Below are 19,586 nucleotides of genomic sequence, written 5' to 3' on the forward strand. Positions count from 1 at the left end.
TGTATGTTGGAATATATTTCAAAAGCTCCTGCTTCTCACAAACTTCATTATATAAGCCTTTTAAACTTTCGATACATATCAAAAATCCAACAAGCCCCGTTTTTCTTACAGAATCAACAATTGGAGTCCCATTTTGCAATTTTAAATTCAAAATATAAGTTTTACATTCGTCTAATTTGTCCATTATTTTTGTATAATTCCAAGAGTTAATAGGTTGTTTATAATTAAACTGATTCATGTTTTTGGAATTAAAAATGTCAAATAAATCATTAAATTTGGATAAAAATTCTATTGTTGCTGAACAATCTTGAAACTGTGGAAGACATAAGTTTTCTTTACAAAGTTGAAGTGCTTGAGCAACAGATTTACTAAATAACTGAGTAGCGAAACGAACTTTCATTTTCTGTTTTTTATATTGAATATGTGCTGACCGTAACTTATTTCCTAAATGTAAGCTTTCTTGTTTTTGTAGATTATGTAAATCTAAAATGTACTGCCATTGGATAAGTTGGTTTAATCCATCAATAATTACTTTCATATCTTCAAACAAGTTGCGAATAAGCTTTATCATATGACATGAATCAGGAAAAATAAATATTTTGTCATTTGTAATTGGATGGGGAAACCAAGTCTGTAAAGCAGTTGACATTAAATTACATTTTAATTTTTTTGCCGTGGATAAATTTGTGGTAGCACCATCAAAAGTTAATTCAACCACTTTCACACCAGTATCATGCAGTAAGCAAATGCATTGATTAATCAAACCACTTTTTTGATCAGCCGTAATTCCATTAATAAAAAAATAGCCCACAGGTACTTTCCATGCAGCATTCATACACACAAAAAGAAAAACCAAGACATCTTTGGCAATGCTAGTATTGTCGTTTATAATTCCATCCCCAAAATCAACGTAACCACTATAATTTTTACCATCGTATTCAATATGTTGTCTAATCGACATTTCATAAAAAATTAAGGTGCCTAAGAGTGGATAATCTGTAGCTTTTACCCGTTCAGAAATACTATTTAATGCTTCTTGCATAAAACCGGGATTTCCATTAATCGATTTGTACCATTTACTTATTGATTTTGGGTGTGGAAGACATGAATTGAAATGTTTGCGTACATAGTTGTATGCTTTAGGTGAGTAATAATGCAAGCTTAAAGCAAATTTTCTAAGCTCAGGAGAATATTCTTTAGAAAGAGATTTTTTTTTGCTACTTGATATTTTACTCTTTGCTTCAACAAGTGTATATTACTCTTACCTATTGTTTTTAATATATCGGCATGTTCGTCTGCCAATAAACTTTTTTGTTTGAGTTCTTTTAGAACTGTATTCAATTGCGCGATCCGTTTCTCATACCGCTTGTTTTTTTGTTTTAATGTTTGCACTTGCCTTTCATAATATTTCTTTTGGTGCATTAAAGTTTTGCGCAATAATTTTTTCCGTGGTGTATCCTCCAGTCGCTCGGTATACACACCAAATGAAGTAGACTCTTCTTCTCTTTTTCTTTTTAATGTAATTCTGCTTATTTCCGGCTCGCACTGTAATTGTACATAACATTTAAAATTTTATTCATTGCACTTAGTTGAATATAATGAATCTTATGCTCGAGAAAAGTACTCACAATCGAATCATCCTCGTGCACCGACTCTGTTGATGTAGCTGACAATGTATTACTTTGCAAAGAGACTTCTTCTGCACCCGCAACTTTTGAAATATTTGACTGTAAATATAAAATTTCTTTTAATATATACATTTATCCATAGATTTTATATTATAAATGCTATATAATAATAATCTAATGATTTTTTGATAATTTGAATATATCAATTATGTGATCTCGAATAAACTTTTCAAACAGAATTATATTCACATAAATAAAATAATATAATTCAAATAAAACGATATTTACAATTGGAATGGCATTTTCTCTCAATCTTATTCGTGTCAGGGAACTGCGATCGAAGTCGTCGTCCGATAAATGCAACGAGCATAAATGTGAAGACTTGGGTAAACATTCCATCTGAAGGCCCATAACTTTAGCCCAAGTTAATTTTTTTGATTCATCTTGTGGAAATCTAATGAAACACACATATCAACTAAATTGTATATAAAATAAATAGTAGCATGCAAGGTACGTTTCAATCCACCGAAGTCCGTGCATAAAAACAACGTTCACGCGGTTCACGCGAGGAGCTTCCGTCAATAAGCCTATAACAACTTGAAAGACGGATAATGTATAATGGATACAAAGGATCTACATTATTAATATGAATCAACGAGAATGTTCGACGCTCAGACACAAGCAGCAAAAACATTTTCATTAAATCTTATTTTATTTAAATATATAAAATAGAAGCAAATTTTATTTTGTAGGTTATAAATATACAGTACTTACCGGTGAAATGTAATTGCAATATTTTTTTCAATATTAATTTGCTCTTTGCTTTTTCGGTAGCTTTTATTGCAACAACCGATTGCAATACAAAGCGGCATTTTTTACAAATTATTTTTTAAGGTAACTTTTTTGTACACAACACACGTCACACGTCACACAGAAACTGGAGCACTGGACGAAAACAGACGAAAATACAGTTGTTTCCTTAGTCTACTCACAGATGGCAGTACTAATGTCGCCAGACAATATGGCGGCCCCCTCCTCCCCTAAAATGTTCACGCCCCGCGCCTTTAGGCTCCGTCCAGATATTCATACGTCAATGCATCGAACCTCCACCATAACCTTTAAATCGACTTATAGAAGAATGATCAACTATGATTGGCCAATTTCTTACAGATTCCGGCATAAGTTAACGGTTGCGGTCTGCATAAACCAACCTTTAAGGGCCTCGCACATAAAATGCATAACAGAGCATAAACGTAGCATAAAGCCTCTGAACCAATAGGAATCTTATGTAAATTAATATGGCGACTTTATGTTGGATGGTCATTGGTCCATCAGTCTTATGTTGTGCTTATGTTATGTTATGCATTTCATGTGCGAGGCCCTTTAGTATGCAATTGAGTCCTCCACCGCCATTTTGGGACCGCTCTAAAGCTATATCCACACAAACTTGCATAAGCCCATAAGCATATGCACAATTATAACCATAATAAGGGTCAATTCAGACGAAGTTTGCATAGCTGCATAACCATATGCATAAAGAAATGAACCAATCACATATCTAATAAGAAAAGTGCTACACAAATGTATCTTTATATGTGTACGCATATGCAGCGTCGTAAAGAAAACGTTCAATCGTCACTGTAGAATAAATATTATCAAATTGACATATATATATTCCGTGGATTTGTAATATTATATTGTGCAATCCGTGTTACTCGACATATCCTCTGAAAAATCTAAAAATTGAAATATGGAAGCTGAAGAGTTATGTGCTTTGTCATGTTTGAGTTATATATTATACAGACGTCGTCGACATCGTCTATTAAAAAAACATAAGAGAAGATGGTCGTCCAATTAATACATTAAGATTTTATCAAGGAGATTTTGACCACCTCTTTCAAGAATTGAAACAAGATTCAGATATGTTTTTTAAATATACACGAATGAATGAAGATACTATTTAATTTATTATTAAGCAAGATAGGATCATATTTAAAAAAATCTAATTGGCGAGCCTTGTCTCCAGAGCAGCGTTTGATTATTACACTCAGGTAATTGTATAAATAAATTCAATTCTGAACCTTGTTATTGATATTTTATATATAATTACTAGATTTTTCGCCCGCGCTTTGCGCGTGCTCAAAATCTATTCCCCTCTTCCCAAATCCTCCTCACTCATTAATTAGGAGCATCAATAGAACCCCATGAAACCTCCAATTTCCAACCCCATAGTAGCCATCCCCATAAAATTCTTTTGGTACCAGTTTCATCAAAATCAACAAAAAATTAGAACAATTTTAGCACTGGTTTCAAGAAAATTGATCCATTAATAAAAAATTAAACTTATCTTCCAAAAATTAAAAAAATTTTGGCACTGGTTTCATGAAAATTGGTCAATTAATATTTATTATTTCTCGAAATTTTAATAATTTTCAAACCGATTTCCAAAAAATCGGTAACGAAAAACTATACATATCATAGCACTCCCCGGAAAATTCTACCCCTATTTTATATACTTTTAGTAAAAATTTGGTCCACTAAAACGAATAAGTAGTTCGCGGTCAGACAGACAGACAGACAGACAGAAGACGGTACTTATATAAATAGATAGATAGATAGATAATAAAAAAGTCCTTTTTCTTGAAAATAGGTTTCTTGCAACAGGTGACCAAATGACATCAATAGCATTAGCATATCGCATTGGATTATCAACTGCTCATTCCATAGTTAAGGAAACATGCGAAATAATTTCAAACGTACTTAGTACTGAATATCTTAATCCACCAACATTGAATGAGTGGAAAAATATAAGCACGGGCTTTTGGCAACGGTGGAATTTTCCAAACACAATTGGTGCAATGGATGGAAAGCACATCCAGATACAAGCACCACCAAAATCTGGGAGCTTATATTTTAATTATAAGAAGACTTTTAGCTTAGTACTCATGGCTATATGTGATCATGAGTATAAGTTCACTGTAGTTGACGTAGGTGCTTTTGGCAGTGATTGTGATGCTGGTGTTCTATCCAAATCAGTATTTGGAAAAGTATTATATAATCGCACACTTAATATATCGCATGAAACAAGGAAATTACCTGGATGTGATATAGAATTGCCCTATTTTGTCGTTGGTGATGAGGCTTTTCAGTTGCATAAAAATGTTATGCGTCCCTATTCTGGTCGATACTTGAGCGATAACAGAAGTATATTTAATTATCGTTTATCACGTGCAAGACGTACAATCGAAAATGCTTTTGGTATTCTAGTATCAAGATGGCGAATACTTCGTTGCCCAATTTGTGCTCATCCATCAACTGTTGATCGATATGTTTTAGCATGCGTAAATTTACACAATTTTTTAATGAAAACGCCAAAAAATCATCATGCGAACAAACATACTGCCCAACAAACTTTGTCGATCATGATAATGTTATGGAAACAGTAATACCGGGAAGATGGAGAGATGAAAACGAAGGAATAGAACGTCTAAGGCCTTGCAGTGCACATAGAGCAACTCGTGAAGCATACGAGCAAAGAGACATTTCAACTGAATATTTGCTATCATCCGTAGGTGAAGTTACATGGCAATATGAACGTATACACGTGGGATCTACGTATCATACGTTATACGAATAAATATTGTATCCAGTACTATTTTTACTTTTTTATTTCTGTATCAAAAGTACAAAAATATACATATCTATGTGCTGAATTAAATATATAATTGATGTAAAACAAGTGGCAACAATGCATATAACTTAATATCACTTTTACTTTGGTTTTGATTATAACGAAATGTAAAAATTTTAATACATTTGAACAAAATAATATTTGTTATCATAGAACACGTTAATACGTCTTAAAGTTATAAATAAAAGTTTATTTTCAAGCAAACAAAAATTTTATGCTTATTTTATTTGTAATAGAAAATAAAATTAAAAAGAAAATAAACTAAAAAAACTTCAAATAAACAAAACGTTTAATATAAGTCTTTTAGTGCATAGAAACTTATAAAGCATAAAAACAACAAATTAAATATTATCCGCAGACAAAATTATATAGTAACTAAAAAAAAAAAAAAAGTTATCAGTCTTATATGCTTTTGTCCATGCATTGAAACTTAACATTTTGACTTAAAATATTCAATTGCTCTAAGATTGCTGTATATTTGTATGCAATTATGCAAACCCTACTGCAGTTGTACAACAAGAACCGTCTCGACATGAAATAGGTTTGTTCTCTGTAGCTGAACTGGCTACACTAGTTCAGAGTTTATCTTTTTTACTCCACATTGGAAAGAAAAAGATATTCTCAACTATTGCAGCCACTTCAGCTACAGAGAGCAAACCTAATGTGATTTTAACATAACTGTTATAAGATGTAATAAAAAATTATCTTTAAAACTCATATAAAATCTTCATAATCTTTCCTTTCAATTGTGTCTTCCTTGGTTCTTCTATTTTACGTAATTGAAATGCAATTGTGCTACCAAAAACATCATCTTCATCCATTTTTTGTTTACCTGAGAAATGTTGAGACATAACAGATGATAAATTCATAAACGATTTGTCAACTTCGTCCGCTTCTTGCATAATTGTACATTTTGCTTTGTTTTTTTTATTTCCTGGCATAAATTTTATGCATGGTTGCATTGATGACGAATTTTCATTAATACTTGGCGATAAAGATGGGGTTGAAGATAGAGATGGAGATGAAGGTACAGATGATGAAGACGACAGTATTGATAATGGTGATGAAGATTTTAACACCTCAGATGGAGCAGAAATGCTGAAAGATTATAATTATTTATTAGTTTATGTAAAAAAATTATGACTAAACCAGTAAATATTTTACCATTATTTGCAACCTACAAACAAAAGAATTAAAGCTTTGTTAAATTATTACTAAATGAGTTGTACAGTCGTGAGCTAAAAGGTAGCAACACTTTTTTCTTGATGAGTTTCTGAACGCGCACCTTTAACGAGAGATGAGAACGACTGCATCCATCGAGTTTTGCGCGCAACGTCAAACCATGTCAAACGTTCGTATCCAAGGTGTTCGTTATTTGAGCGAATTGAAGCGCCGCCCGATTCCGGCGTATTCGTACGGCGCTGTCTGCTTCCCCGGCCTCGTCGTCGTTCTCGGTGGATCGAGGAGCTGGGGGCGACGGGGAGACGCGATTACCTTTTCGTTCAAATTTTGGTCGACGGGCACTCTCTCGTTCGACGACTGTGCCACGGTAAGCACGCGACTAGCGACCGCGATCCGCTTTGACTCTGTCGGCGAGTGCGATTCTTATATTGTACCGAGCTTTAGTATTCCGTAAGCACGGAAATCCCTGAGCGCTGTGTTGAAAGGAAATAAAGTGCGTTTATCAGTAACTGCAGTGCGTGTCTCTAAGATACCTTCTGTACTTTCGCTTAAGCCGTCTACGTCCAGGAAGGTTATCACTGGACCGAGGCGATACGCGAACATTTGGTCCTTCGAGCCGGATCCAACTTGAATCCGGGGATACTTTCATAGTGCAAGTTAACAATTTTTGCTCGCGTTCCGCTGGCGCGAGCAATTCTTTCCGCTGCGTTACTCTTCCGCGATCACGAAGTCTCGGAGTGCCCGCGTGTGGAACACGTGGTAGCACGCGCCGGAGTCGTGATTCACGCGGCAGCAGTACCTTGCGTCCGTGTTACTCAAGCCGCGAGGCGCGCTCGCTCGAGCGTCGGGATCGCGTGGTCTCATCGCGTGATCGTGCAACGACTAACTTGGTCGGAATCAAGCGCGCGGTGTATGACTCCAAGCTGAGCTCGCCGTGCTCATCACGATGTTGGATCGAACGATCAAACAAAGTTGTCCTAGCGGGATACATCTCCCGTATGTGGATAAACATGCAAAAATTAGGACAAGCCAAAATCACGGCGTATGAAGGCTCGATCCGGCTGGCGCGCCTCGATGATTACTGGAAGCGTTATCAAGACCTGCACTTTGAAATCGCAGCCGATCCCGAAGCTGACAAAACGAATTACGTCAAGGACGACTACTTCACCAAAACGGAAGAGGAGTATTTTGGTATGCGTAGTAGGCTTAATGATCTTTTCGTTCAGCTAAGCAGAGCGGGAATTGTAGAGGTGGAGGAGCGCCCTGGGCCGAGCTCTACGGCGGTCGCGCCGGTACTTAAACAGATGCAGCTTCTGAAGCTGGAGCTGCTGAAATTCTCCGGCGATCAACTCGAGTGGGAGGGTTTTCGAAATTTATTTCGCTCGCTCGTTCATGACGTCACGGGCGTTCCTAAGGTGCAGAAGCTTCAGTACTTGATGGGGTGCCTGACCGGTGAAGCAGCGGAGGTCGTCGCAGGCGTTCCCTTGACGGACGGCGCTTATGATGGGGCGTGGCAGGATTTAGTGATGCGCTATGACAATCCGCGAGTCCTGCTCTGCGCTCACATGCGCCATTTGATTTCTTGCCCGGCCGCCACTAAATCTTCGGCTGGGGAAATCAAACGATTGCTGGGCGTGCTCAACCAGGCGCGGCGGGCGTTCGTCTCATTGGAGCGACCGGTCGAGTCGTGGGATGATTGGTTCGTCCACTTGCTCGTTAGTAAGTTGGACGCCACGAAACGGATATACTGGGAGACGTCATTCTTGGACTCGCGTGACTTTCCGACGTTTCGGCAGTTACAGGTCTACCTAGAGAACCGGGTGCGCGCTCTGGAGGCGGCTAGGGTGGACGCCCCCCTTCCGCGAGGAGGACCGGGTGCGGGTGCGAAGTCCGCAGCTAAGGCCACGCGCGTTGCATGCAACACAACCGTGACTCCGAAACCAAAGGCGAAGACGTGCTCTCTCTGCTCGGGTGCGCACGCACTGACGTTCGGTCCCAAATACAAGGCATTGCCAGTTGCTCAACGCGCGGAACAGGTGAAAAAACTTGGCGCGTGTTTGAACTGCCTGAAACCTGGACATCGGGCGGATTCTTGCCCGGCCAGCGGTCGTTGCTTGGTGTGTGGCGCGAATCACCACACTACCCTGCATGGGCTTGATTTCGGGCAGTCCGGAAGCACCACCAGGGACCAGCCACGAGGGACGGAGGATACTGTCGCCGACGCTAACTCCTTGACAGCAAGCGTGGGCTCGACCGCCGCTATTAGCAGAAGAACCGTCCTGCTGACCACGGCACAGGTTCTGCTTGAGGGACCGTGTTTGGAAGGCAACTGCGGGTGCGGGCTTTGCTTGATACTGGGTCAGAGGTCTCCTTTATAACAGAGAGTGCAGCCCAAATGCTACGCGCGCCGCGTCACCGTGTCCGGGTTGCGGTATCCGGTCTGCAGGGTACGCGAACCGGGGAGGCTGCTACCGCTGTAACTCTTGGCATAAGGTCCCGAACAGATGCCGCGTTCCGCCTCGAGACGGAGGCATTCGTGCTCCGGCGATTGACCGATCTGCTGCCGCCTCAACGCGTTGTTGCGCGTGCGTGGCCGCACTTGACGAACCTTCCGTTGGCCGACCCGGACTTTGCGACGCCGGCTGCGGTGGACGTTGTACTCAGCGCCGACGTTTACCGACAAGTGATGCGACCTGACATTCGGCAAGGTGAACTAGGCTCGCCTTCGGCGCACCTCTCCGCCTTTGGCTGGATTCTGACCGGCGCAGTGGATTCCGGGGAGAAAGCTGCGGTCGCTGCGCACACGGTGTCGGTGCTGCTGGCACAGCCCGTTGATGAGCTCACAACAGCTCTTAAGCGACTATGGGAGCTCGAAGAGGTTGTTGCTCAGCGCGTTCCGACTCCGGATGAGGATCAAGCGGAGGAGCACTTCCGACGGACGCACTTTCGGGACGCGTCGGGCCGATACGTTGTACGGCTGCCCTGTCGTCCGGATCGACTTAAGCGGCTGGGCGAGTCACGCTCGGCCGCGCTGTCTATGCTGCTCAGCTCGGAGCGCCGCTTGGCGAGGAAGCCCGAGCTGCAGAAACGATACATCGACTTTATGGTGGAGTACCTCGCGCTGGATCATATGAATCCCGTACTGGCTGATGCTCCTTCCCGGTCGGTGTCTTACTACTTGCCTCACCACGCAGTCTTCAAGGCTGGAGAGGCCACAGGGAAAATACGTGTGGTTTTTAATGCATCCTTTAAAACAACATCTGGTTATTCGCTGAATGACTGTTTGTTACCAGGTCCTCGATTACAGTCCGACCTATGGGTCATCCTGACTCGATGGCGAGGGTTCAAGGTCGGATTCATGGCCGATATAGTTAAGATGTTCCGGCAGATCCGAGTAAACCCGGCAGACATGGACTTGCAGAGGATACTCTGGCGTGCCGACCCAACGGAGCGAGTTCGAGAGTTCCAGCTCCGGACGGTGACTTACGGTACAACCGCGGCGCCTTTCCTGGCTATACGCACGCTGCAGCAGTTGGCCAACGACGAGGCTGCGCGTTTTCCACTGGGAGCGACGGCCTTGTTGCGACATTCTTATGTCGACGACATCTTAGCTGGAGGAAGCGATCTGTCGGCGACCCGGGAGGTCCAGCGCCAGCTAGTGGCACTGCTGCAGGCTGGAGGGTTCTCGCTGGACAAGTGGGCCTCGAACACGCGGGAGCTTCTCCCGCAGGCGTCGCCGGAGGAGGCATTGCTGCCAGCCTTTGACGCAGTAAGCGCTCTCGGGATAGTGTGGCATCCTGATGAAGACGCACTGTCAGTCCGTGTGACAGTATCCCAGCAACACGAAACCACCACGAAGCGGACGGTCCTGTCTGAAGCGGCTCGCTTGTTTGACCCGCTGGGGTGGGTCGCGCCTGTTCTAATATTCGCCCGGGTCTTCATGCAGGATGTGTGCCTTGCCGGCTACGACTGGGACGACCCGCTTCCCCTTGAGTTGGTGGACGCTTGGAGAGTCTTCACTGCTTCCCTGCCGGGACTGTCGGCTTTGAGAGTCCCGCGCTGGCTGCAGCGTGACCCGGGGGACGAGGTGGAGCTCCATGGGTTCTCCGATGCATTGGAGAGTGCCTACGTGGCGGCGGTCTACGCTCGGGTCACCAGGCGAGACGGCCGGGTAAGGGTGACCTTGCTGACGGCCAGAGCCAAGGTGGCTCCCGTCAAGACGCAGAGCGTGCCTCGCTTGGAGCTCTGCGGGGCTGTCCTGGTGGCACGGCTGCTCCGCCGGGTGGCGCGCGAGCTGGACATGGAGGATGCACCGATCGTGGCCTGGACAGATGCGAGGGTCATCCTGTGCTGGTTTCGCTCTCATGCGTCGCGCTGGCGACCATTTGTAGCGCATCGAGTGACGGAGGTGCAAAATCTTGTGCCGGGCGAGCGATGGAGGCATGTCCCTACGACTTCCAATCCAGCGGACCTGGCAACCAGGGGGATTCCGGTCTCGGAGCTCCTTGGACTGGACCTGTGGTGGAGGGGTCCTGAGTGGCTGCGGAGACCGCCAGCCGCATGGCCCGCGGTGGGTGACCTTGCCACTCGCCAAGAAGAAGAGGAAAGAAGGGCGGTGCATTTAGCCGCTCCAGGAAATAAGGAGGACCTCCTCGAGGAGAGATTCTCGTCGCTGACGCGGCTTGTACGCGTAGTGGCGTATTGCTGCAGATTTTATCGGAGCGCCCGAGGCATACTCAAGCAAGACGGGTTTTTGACGAGCGCTGAGTTGGAGGCTAGTCTGTCTAGGTTGGTGAGACTGGCGCAGAGAAGAGAGTTTCCGGGGGACTTGGAGGCGCTTACGGCGGGCGGCCCGCTGCCGACCGGTTCGTCGCTGCGAGCCTTGAGTCCGTTCCTGGACAAGGATGGATCCTTGCGAGTGGGCGGTAGACTTCAATCCGCTCAGCTGCCCTTCCCGGAGAAGCACCCTCTGATTCTTCCAAAGGAGGGTCCTCTCACCGAGCTGGTCCTTCGCAACGCGCACACCGCTACCTTGCATGGGGGCCCTCAACTCATGCGGAGCTATCTCCTCCGCCGGTTCTGGGTCGTGGGGGTGGCCACTCGAGTGCGAAGGATCGCCCGAGAGTGCGTGCGCTGTGCCCGTTTCCGTGCGGAAACGGCACAACAGAGGATGGGCCAGCTGCCACCCGAACGCGTGCTTCCCTCCAGGCCCTTTGCATCGGCGGGAGTCGACTACGCCGGTCCCCTGCGTATCCGGGCTCACAAGGGACGAGGAAACATCTCTAGCAAGGGCTATATCTATCTCTTTGTTTGTCTAGCCACCCGAGCGGTTCACCTGGAGGTCGTGTCGGACCTGTCGGCGTCGGCTTTCATTGCGGCGTTCCGCCGATTCACAGCGCGTCGGGGTCGTTGTCGCCTGCTGCTTAGCGATAATGCCACCAACTTTCGAGGAGCTGACGCTGAACTGAGGGCTAGATTTCGGGCCGCCTCTGAATTCTATAAGGAGGTCGGCGAGGTGCTGGCCAACGACGGAACCGAATGGAAGTTTATTCCGCCTCAGGCTCCTCACTTCTGGGGACTCTGGGAAGCGGGAGTACGTTCGGTCAAGCATCACCTGCGCCGCGTCATCGGGGATCATGCCCTGACCTATGAGGAGACGGCGACACTGTTGTGTCAGATTGAGGCCTGTCTTAATTCAAAGCCGCTAAGTCCATTTAGCACGGACGCGGCGGATCTGGTGGCGTTGACGCCTGGCCACTTCCTGGTGGGTGAGGCGCTCGGGAATATATCGGAGGTCCCCGAGTCCGATCTTCATCCCACGTCGCGCTGGCGGTTGATCTCCGCAATCAAGGAATCCTTTTGGAGGCGGTGGCACGAGGAGTATCTGCATCTGTTGCAGCAGCGCTCCAAATGGACCCGAGAGCGGACCAACCTAACGCCGGGCATGATGGCCTTGGTGAGGGACGAGCTGCTGCCGCCTGCTAAGTGGCCATTGGCTCGGGTTACACGAGTCTTTCCGGGACCGGACGGATGCGTGCGCGTGGCGACGGTCCGCACGGCGGCGACCGAGCTGACACGGCCGATCACCAAGATCTGTCCTCTTCCACTCACCACGGATCAGGCCCTCTCGGGGGGCTTGACCAAGCCACCTGACGCTACGTTGCACTGACGAGCGCTCTTCGCAGGGGACGTTTTTTAATAGCTCTTTAATCTTTAGTATAGTTGTATCTGATCTCCTATTATTATTTTTTTTTTGTTCACGTCATTAATCGGTAATCTAGAGTAGTTGTTCATTTATTTGTTGGTTTACACCTTAGTCAAGCCAGTTCGTATTTCGTCAGCCGGACGAGGTGGGCGGCATGTTCGTTATTTGAGCGAATTGAAGCGCCGCCCGATTCCGGCGTATTCGTACGGCGCTGTCTGCTTCCCCGGCCTCGTCGTCGTCCTCGGTGGATCGAGGAGCTGGGGGCGACTGGGAAACGCGATTACCTTTTCGTTCAAATTTTAGTCGACGGGCACTCTCTCGTTCGACGACTGTGCCACGGTAAGCACGCGACTAGCGACCGCGATCCGCTTTGACTCTGTCGGCGAGTGCGATTCTTATATTGTACCGAGCTTTAGTATTCCGTTAGCACGGAGATCCCTGAGCGCTGTGTTGAAAGGAAATAAAGTGCGTTTATCAGTAACTGCAGTGCGTGTCTCTAAGGTACCTTCTGTACTTTCGCTTAAGCCGTCTACGTCCAGGAAGGTTATCACTGGACCGAGGCGATACGCGAACACAAGGTGTATGACATAAGATTCGATCGGCTTTGGTCTAATTAATAATTTAAGCTTAATTAGACCAAATAATAAAGTCATATAATAAACTCCGTACAAATCTCAAGGCAATTTATGAATGCAGCGAAAGATTTGGATTTGCATAAGCTTGTTACAGAAGAGACCAAACTTGAATATATTAGGCTCGTGTGTCAAATGAAAATGACTGAAACAATTCGTAAGCAGTAAGTGAATTTTCTAAAATCTAGTAGGAAGATATATTGTTTGCTTTAACTATTTGTTTAATTACGTTTTTACGTTCTACGTTATTTTTATACTTTAAATCTTCCTCGCTACAGGTTAAATGTATTCTTGGAAGGCTTTTATGATATTATACCTAAACGACTGATTTCCGTATTTAATGAACAAGAATTTGACTTATTGGTCATCGTGCCTTATGTAGATATCGAGAATCTTGTAGCAAATACTGAACATCATAAATACACTGCTATGTCTTTACAGGTACTACATTTTGATATTTTGTATTATCTCAAGTTTGAAAGAATTGAATTATACTATATTTTATTTTATTTTTTTTTTCACTTACAGATTCAATGGTTCTAGTGTATTACATAGTTTTGATCAAGCGGATCGTGCGAAGTTCTTACAATTCGTTACGTCCAAAGTGTCGTTACAAGATTTTGCTGTGTTAGAAGGCATGAATTGCATATAAAAGTTCCAAATTCACAGAAAAATAGGTCAACAGACAAACTTCCATCTGCACATACTCGATAAGTATCTGAAGAAAGAAATTTTTGTAATACTTTCTCATATGCGTGTATAAGCTGAAATTAAATCGATATAAAAGTGGGCTAAAACTGTATTCTCTAATTGCAGTTTCAATCAATTGGATCTGCCAGTGTACGAGACGTATGATAAACTTTATACAAATCTACTTATGAATGCAGCGAAAGATTTGGATTTGCATAAGCTTGTTGGAACGCTATTGTCATATAATATGTAGCATTAATAATAAGTATGAGTATAATAATAACTTATTCCACAAATAACTTTATTATTAAATAATATGATATTGACAATAGAAATACAAACTAATACTAAAATTTTTTTCAAATTATAAAAAAAATCATTTAACACATAAAAAAATAATCTAAAAATATAAATATACATTACAATGCAAGTGTGTTATGTAATTTTTACATATATAATTTATTTTATTCTTATTAGATAACAATATTCTTGTCGGATATTCTTTAGGACTGTTTACATAAATTTTCGATATAAGAATGATACATTAGAAATATTGATACACTTTTATAATACATCTCCATAATAATATATCTCCAAAATTAAAAAATTTGAGTATTAGAATGCTAGAACATATTTCAAGTTTTGTTTTTTTCAATAAAGTGAAATATTAGAAAGTTGGTATTACATTTCTTAAATGTATTTCTTGAATATTAAATATTATTTTAAATATTTTCAAAGTGTGTGTGTCTATGTATATAATTTTTGCTTATTTTTATACAATTCAACATTTCCGTTGTTACGTTCTTTTCTTTCCGCTACCGTCTATTTTGCAGATCGGAATCTGTTTTCTTGAACCAGATTTAAAAGTTGATGGTCTTCATCAGCTGTAGTACAGCAGGGTCGACCTGTGGGTCGTGGATCCACATTCCCTTCTTCTTCCAATTGTTTTAATAATCGGTAAATTGTACTCCTCTGCAAAAGAAATTGTTCCACCCCCACCTCCACCCCACCACCCCCCGCGCGCGCAGGGGGTGGTGGGGTGGAGGTGGGGGTGGAAAGGTTGGGTGGGGGTGGACCTCGCTCCGCGTAAAAAGCCCCCTGTATCATGTAAATTAAAATAACAATTAATGTGGCTTCAAAGCAGACATCTGTGGAGGAGGGTACGCTGGGGGTGGAGAAAGTGGGATGGGGATGGACCTCGCTTCACGTGGAAAGTGCTTTGTATCATGCAAATTAAGATAAAAGTTAATTTCACTGTAAAACAGACATCGGTAATTTCAACTTTCATGCAAAACAATTTTTTATTTAAAACTAAGATTCAGGTTGGGTTATTATAAGAAATATTGTACAGATTCATAAATTTCAAAATTTTTATTTAACACTTTTTAAATAAATTAAGTTACTAAAACGCATGCGCATGCGGTCACCTGCATGCAAACGTGACCACAGCGCATGTTCAGTTCGCTACATAACGCCGAGATGACAGGTATCTTAACCTGTGCAATCACCAACTTTAACGCTTGATATCTCGGTTCACGGGCCAGAGCGACACTTTTTCTTGACAGATTCTTTCATTTTGAGTGAAAACGCGTCGAATGAGCCTAATTTCGTTAAAATCGGAAGTGCAGTGGGTATTCTTAACAATTACCTATATAAGAAACGTTTTAAAAAAGATTTTAAACTTTGATAATGATGAGGTGTCACCATAGTATGTACAACATTTTTTGAATTTTTTCAATTAATTTTTTTACCCCTGAGAGAAAAACCGAAAAAATCCGCGGAAAAAATGAAAAAAAAAAAAAAACAGGTTTTTTCCGAAGCCTTTAAAACTATACGTTATTAGGTACAGAATTGTAATAATATTTATAGATATATGTAAGTATACTTTACATTTACGTTACATAATCTTGAAACTTCTGTCACTGTCATTCCTGTGTCTATATATGCAAGTATTTTACCTCTAACGAACTGAGAAATAGGGCCAGGCATTTTGATGTGATGTTGATAATATATTACATATATATATTTATATGTATACGTATAATTACATTGGAGTCAATATATATTAGGTTTTTGCCTAAAGTTATATTTAAACAGAAGAAAATAGATATATATAAATAATCTGATGTTATCTATAACTCCAATGTAATTGTTCAACGAATCGATTAACGAATCGATTCGTGTATGTATACATATATTCCTATATATATTTTTTTAGCGCAAAAATTTTTCTCAATTTTTCATATAATTTTTCGTAATTTTTCAGAATACCTGTAGTTTTATAAATTTTTCAGATTTTGTGTATGTACAAATTGAAACATTTATGAGAAATACTCTGAAACAACTTAAGAAGTTTACATCTTTTTTTTTTCAAAATTACAGGTATTCTGAAAAGTTATGAAAAATTATAAGAAAAATTATGAGAAAAATTTTTGCATTAAAAAAAAATATATAGGAATATATGTATATATACACGAATCGATTCGTTAATCGATTCGTTAAACAATTACATTGGAGTTATAGATAACATCAGATTGTTTATATATATCTATTTTCTTCTGTTTAAATATAACTTTAGGCAAAAACCTAATATATATTGACTCTAATGTAATTTTTTGTATATATGTGTGTGTGTGTGTGTGTGTGTGTGTGTGTGTGTGTGTGTGTGTAATATATTATCAACATCACATGAAAATGCCTGGCCCTATTTCTCGTTAGAGGCAAAATACTTGCATATATAAACGCAGGAATGACAGTGACAGAAGTTTCAAGATTATGTAAATGTAAAGTATACTTACATATATCTATAAATATTATTACAATTCTGTACCTAATAATGTATAGTTTTAAAGGCTTCGAAAAAAACCTGTTTTTTTTTATCAATTTTTCCGCGGATTTTTTCGGTTTTTTCTCAGAAGTAGAAAAATTAATTAAAAAAATAAAAAAAATGTTATACTATGATGACACCTCATCATTATCAAAGTTTAAAATGTTTTTTAAAATGTTTCTTTTGCAGAGGTGTACAATTTACCGATTATTAAAACAATTGGAAGAAGAAGGGAATATAAATCCACGACCCATACCAGGTCGACCTCGCTGTACTACAGATGATGAAGACCATCAACTTTTAAATCTGTTTCAAGAAAGCAGATTCCGATCTGCAAAAGAGACGGTAGCGGAAATGGGATTAAATTGTTTTAGATTCACTGTTATGCGTAGATGGCATGAACAGGGATATTATCATCGTATCCCTGCTCAAAATCAATTGTTAACGCAACAGCATAAGAATTAACGAATGGTTTTTGCTAGAGAACATTTGCATTGGAGGGATGAATGGAGCAATACCATTTTCTCAGATGAAAAGGTATTCTCAACGGATGAATCTAGGCGTGTAACATTATGGAGAACAAGAAACACCAGGTACGATGGGGATAATGTACTTTTCCGCGAACGAAGTGGCCGCATTACATTATCATTTTGAGGGTGTATGACCTCGCACGGACCTGGGCCGTTAGTTCGTACTACACCGCACATGAACGGCGAGGAATACATCAACATATTGTCTGATGTGATGATGCCATTCGTAGCAGAAACATTTCCTGCTGTACCTCGTGTGAATTTTGTCAGGATAATTCTGGAGTGCATCGATCTAGAGTAGTTCAGAATTGGTTGGCTACACAACATTAGGACGTTGGACTGGCCAGCCAAATCCCCTGATCTGAACGTAATAAAAAATCTTTAGGCCATAATTGTACAAAATTGGAATTCACGGCTTCCACGAACACGCAAAGTCCTTGAGCAGCACGTGCTGGAAGTATGGGAAGGTTACCGCGTAAATCCCATGTTATTCCAAAATTTAGTGCAATCTATGCCTCAAAGATTAACTGCAGTGATAGAGAACCATGGAAGTGTTACACGTTATTAATACTATATGTAACCTTCCATGAGTTATGTGTGAATAAATGTTTGAAAGTTGAATGATTGTGTAACTTGAACTATTCTCGACAAAATATTATAAGTTAAAAATACAGAAATATATTTTTAAATTATAATATTGAATGTGAATAGAACAAACAAATGAATGAAGGAATGAATATTGAATGACAGTGATATAAGGTAAAAGCCATCCGAGGGTAATTATGAAGATGTGAATAATTTTTTCCCATTTCCACTAGCGTTATTACCATCGGTTTCAAAGAAGTAATCATTTTTATTAATTCTACGTAAAATAATAAATTATTTTTTTAAATTTTCAATAGAAAATGTTTTTTAAAATTAGCAAAATAAAGGACCTCATCGGTATTTTGAAAATACTCTTACAGAATTACGCGCGCGGGCTATCCTACACCGTGACGATCACTCTCTTACTATGCTACTAGTTGTCTTCATCCGGCGCGATTCGCTTCTCACTACACCTTCAAGACTGAGAATATCTACGATGAGATTGAGAAATCGTACCTGCCGAGGAACAACTCCTGCGTGATCTCTATCAGCGATAGGCGGTCCTCTCAACTAGTCTACCCGGAAGGGCCAGAGGAGCAGCCTAATCGACTCGATATCTTACCGGGTGGCCAGTGGAAACCTCTCAATTGCCATCTTCTTTTCACGTGGCATTATTCTACCCTACTGCAATCGGCAGTGTCAGCTCTTCCTATTCGTGAATTAGATACTTCCTTTCCTGCAGTCACAGAACCTGGACCGGATATTCGCGATTGAGCAGAATCCGATGCGTGAGTTCAATCGCGCCAAGCTCTTCAACGTCGGCTACGCCGAGGCCACTAGGATCAATGATTTTCATTGTTTCTTAATTGACTTTATTTCACAGATCACGCGTTTTGGACCTAATGTAGCACAGTACTATGTGCTCTCACTTAAACACATTTTTTCAACAGCATGATAGCAATGACGACAACAGTGATAATCAGTTTACTATTGGTATGTGTATGTATATATAAAAAATAGTATGTAATGTATAGTTATGTTATTGATAAGAGTTAGACTGTAATCATTAGATGCATTTCTTATTTTAGCTCAAAATAAGAAAAAGCAATGTCATTTAAATAGGTAAAATTTAAATATCTGTCACAACATTACATTATTTCATAATCTTGTGATATTTGCCATAAAAGACAGCTATTTAATGTACAAATCTACTTTAGATACATAGAAACTATTGTTATAATCTTTGATCAATTATACTTACCTCATATCCAAAGAAATTCTGGTCCTTTTATGTTGTAAGTTACAATAAAAGTTCAGTGTGTTCTTCATATTGATTGTTTTTAGGTATTTTAGATAATAAAACATTTTGTTATAAAATTTAATGTAGTATTGTATATTTTTAAACATGAATAAATTAAAAAGACTATCATTGCTCAGCCTAATGCTCAATACATATCTAATTTCCTATAAATTGTAGATGAAGTATAGATGTAATCTTTTGTTGCTTTATATCTTTAAATATAACGAAAAATATTTCTCAGCGATTGAACAATATTAATAAGTTAACCCTAACAGCATACTTCATCCAGAGAACGTCTCAGGAACATCCTTAGAAG

General features: G+C 41.0%; 4 protein-coding genes and 1 pseudogene across 4 annotated transcripts; all 5 read left to right on the plus strand.

Moving 5' to 3' along the window:
- Positions 1-3,085: 3,085 nt before the first annotated feature.
- LOC113006188 lies at positions 3,086-5,580 on the plus strand. The gene is made up of 3 exons (XM_039453287.1): positions 3,086-3,679; positions 4,279-4,589; positions 5,260-5,580. The coding sequence occupies exons 1-3, from the start codon at positions 3,576-3,578 to the stop codon at positions 5,343-5,345; spliced, it is 501 nt and encodes a 166-aa protein (XP_039309221.1). The 5' UTR covers positions 3,086-3,575; the 3' UTR covers positions 5,346-5,580.
- A 1,931-nt stretch (positions 5,581-7,511) lies between these two features.
- Positions 7,512-8,879, plus strand: LOC120358694. Its single transcript, XM_039453730.1, has one exon. The coding sequence runs from the start codon at positions 7,512-7,514 to the stop codon at positions 8,877-8,879; it is 1,368 nt and encodes a 455-aa protein (XP_039309664.1).
- A 17-nt stretch (positions 8,880-8,896) lies between these two features.
- LOC105207101 lies at positions 8,897-12,670 on the plus strand. Its single transcript, XM_039453731.1, has one exon. It carries the CDS (start codon positions 8,897-8,899, stop codon positions 12,668-12,670), a length of 3,774 nt encoding a protein of 1,257 aa, XP_039309665.1.
- Positions 12,671-13,284: 614 nt separating this feature from the next.
- On the plus strand, positions 13,285-14,385 carry LOC113004610 (E3 ubiquitin-protein ligase HUWE1). The gene is made up of 3 exons (XM_026138466.2): positions 13,285-13,502; positions 13,617-13,779; positions 13,867-14,385. Exons 1-3 carry the CDS (start codon positions 13,393-13,395, stop codon positions 13,879-13,881), a joined length of 288 nt encoding a protein of 95 aa, XP_025994251.1. The 5' UTR covers positions 13,285-13,392; the 3' UTR covers positions 13,882-14,385.
- A 1,076-nt stretch (positions 14,386-15,461) lies between these two features.
- LOC105198961 lies at positions 15,462-19,245 on the plus strand (annotated as a pseudogene).
- Positions 19,246-19,586: the final 341 nt, after the last annotated feature.

Source organism: Solenopsis invicta, chromosome 9, assembly GCF_016802725.1.
Source record: "Solenopsis invicta isolate M01_SB chromosome 9, UNIL_Sinv_3.0, whole genome shotgun sequence".
Lineage (NCBI taxonomy): Eukaryota > Metazoa > Arthropoda > Insecta > Hymenoptera > Formicidae > Solenopsis > Solenopsis invicta.

Coding starts and splice junctions, on each gene's coding strand:
- LOC105207101 (XM_039453731.1), top strand. CDS start 8,897: ATGCTACGCGCGCCGCGTCACCGTGTCCGGGTTGCGGTATCCGGTCTG.
- LOC113004610 (XM_026138466.2), top strand. CDS start 13,393: ATGAATGCAGCGAAAGATTTGGATTTGCATAAGCTTGTTACAGAAGAG. Junction 13,503..13,616: donor ACTGAAACAATTCGTAAGCA/GTAAGTGAATTT, acceptor TCCTCGCTACAG/GTTAAATGTATTCTTGGAAG.
- LOC113006188 (XM_039453287.1), top strand. CDS start 3,576: ATGAAGATACTATTTAATTTATTATTAAGCAAGATAGGATCATATTTA. Junction 3,680..4,278: donor CGTTTGATTATTACACTCAG/GTAATTGTATAA, acceptor TCTTGAAAATAG/GTTTCTTGCAACAGGTGACC. Junction 4,590..5,259: donor ACTCATGGCTATATGTGATC/ATGAGTATAAGT, acceptor CATACGTTATAC/GAATAAATATTGTATCCAGT.
- LOC120358694 (XM_039453730.1), top strand. CDS start 7,512: ATGCAAAAATTAGGACAAGCCAAAATCACGGCGTATGAAGGCTCGATC.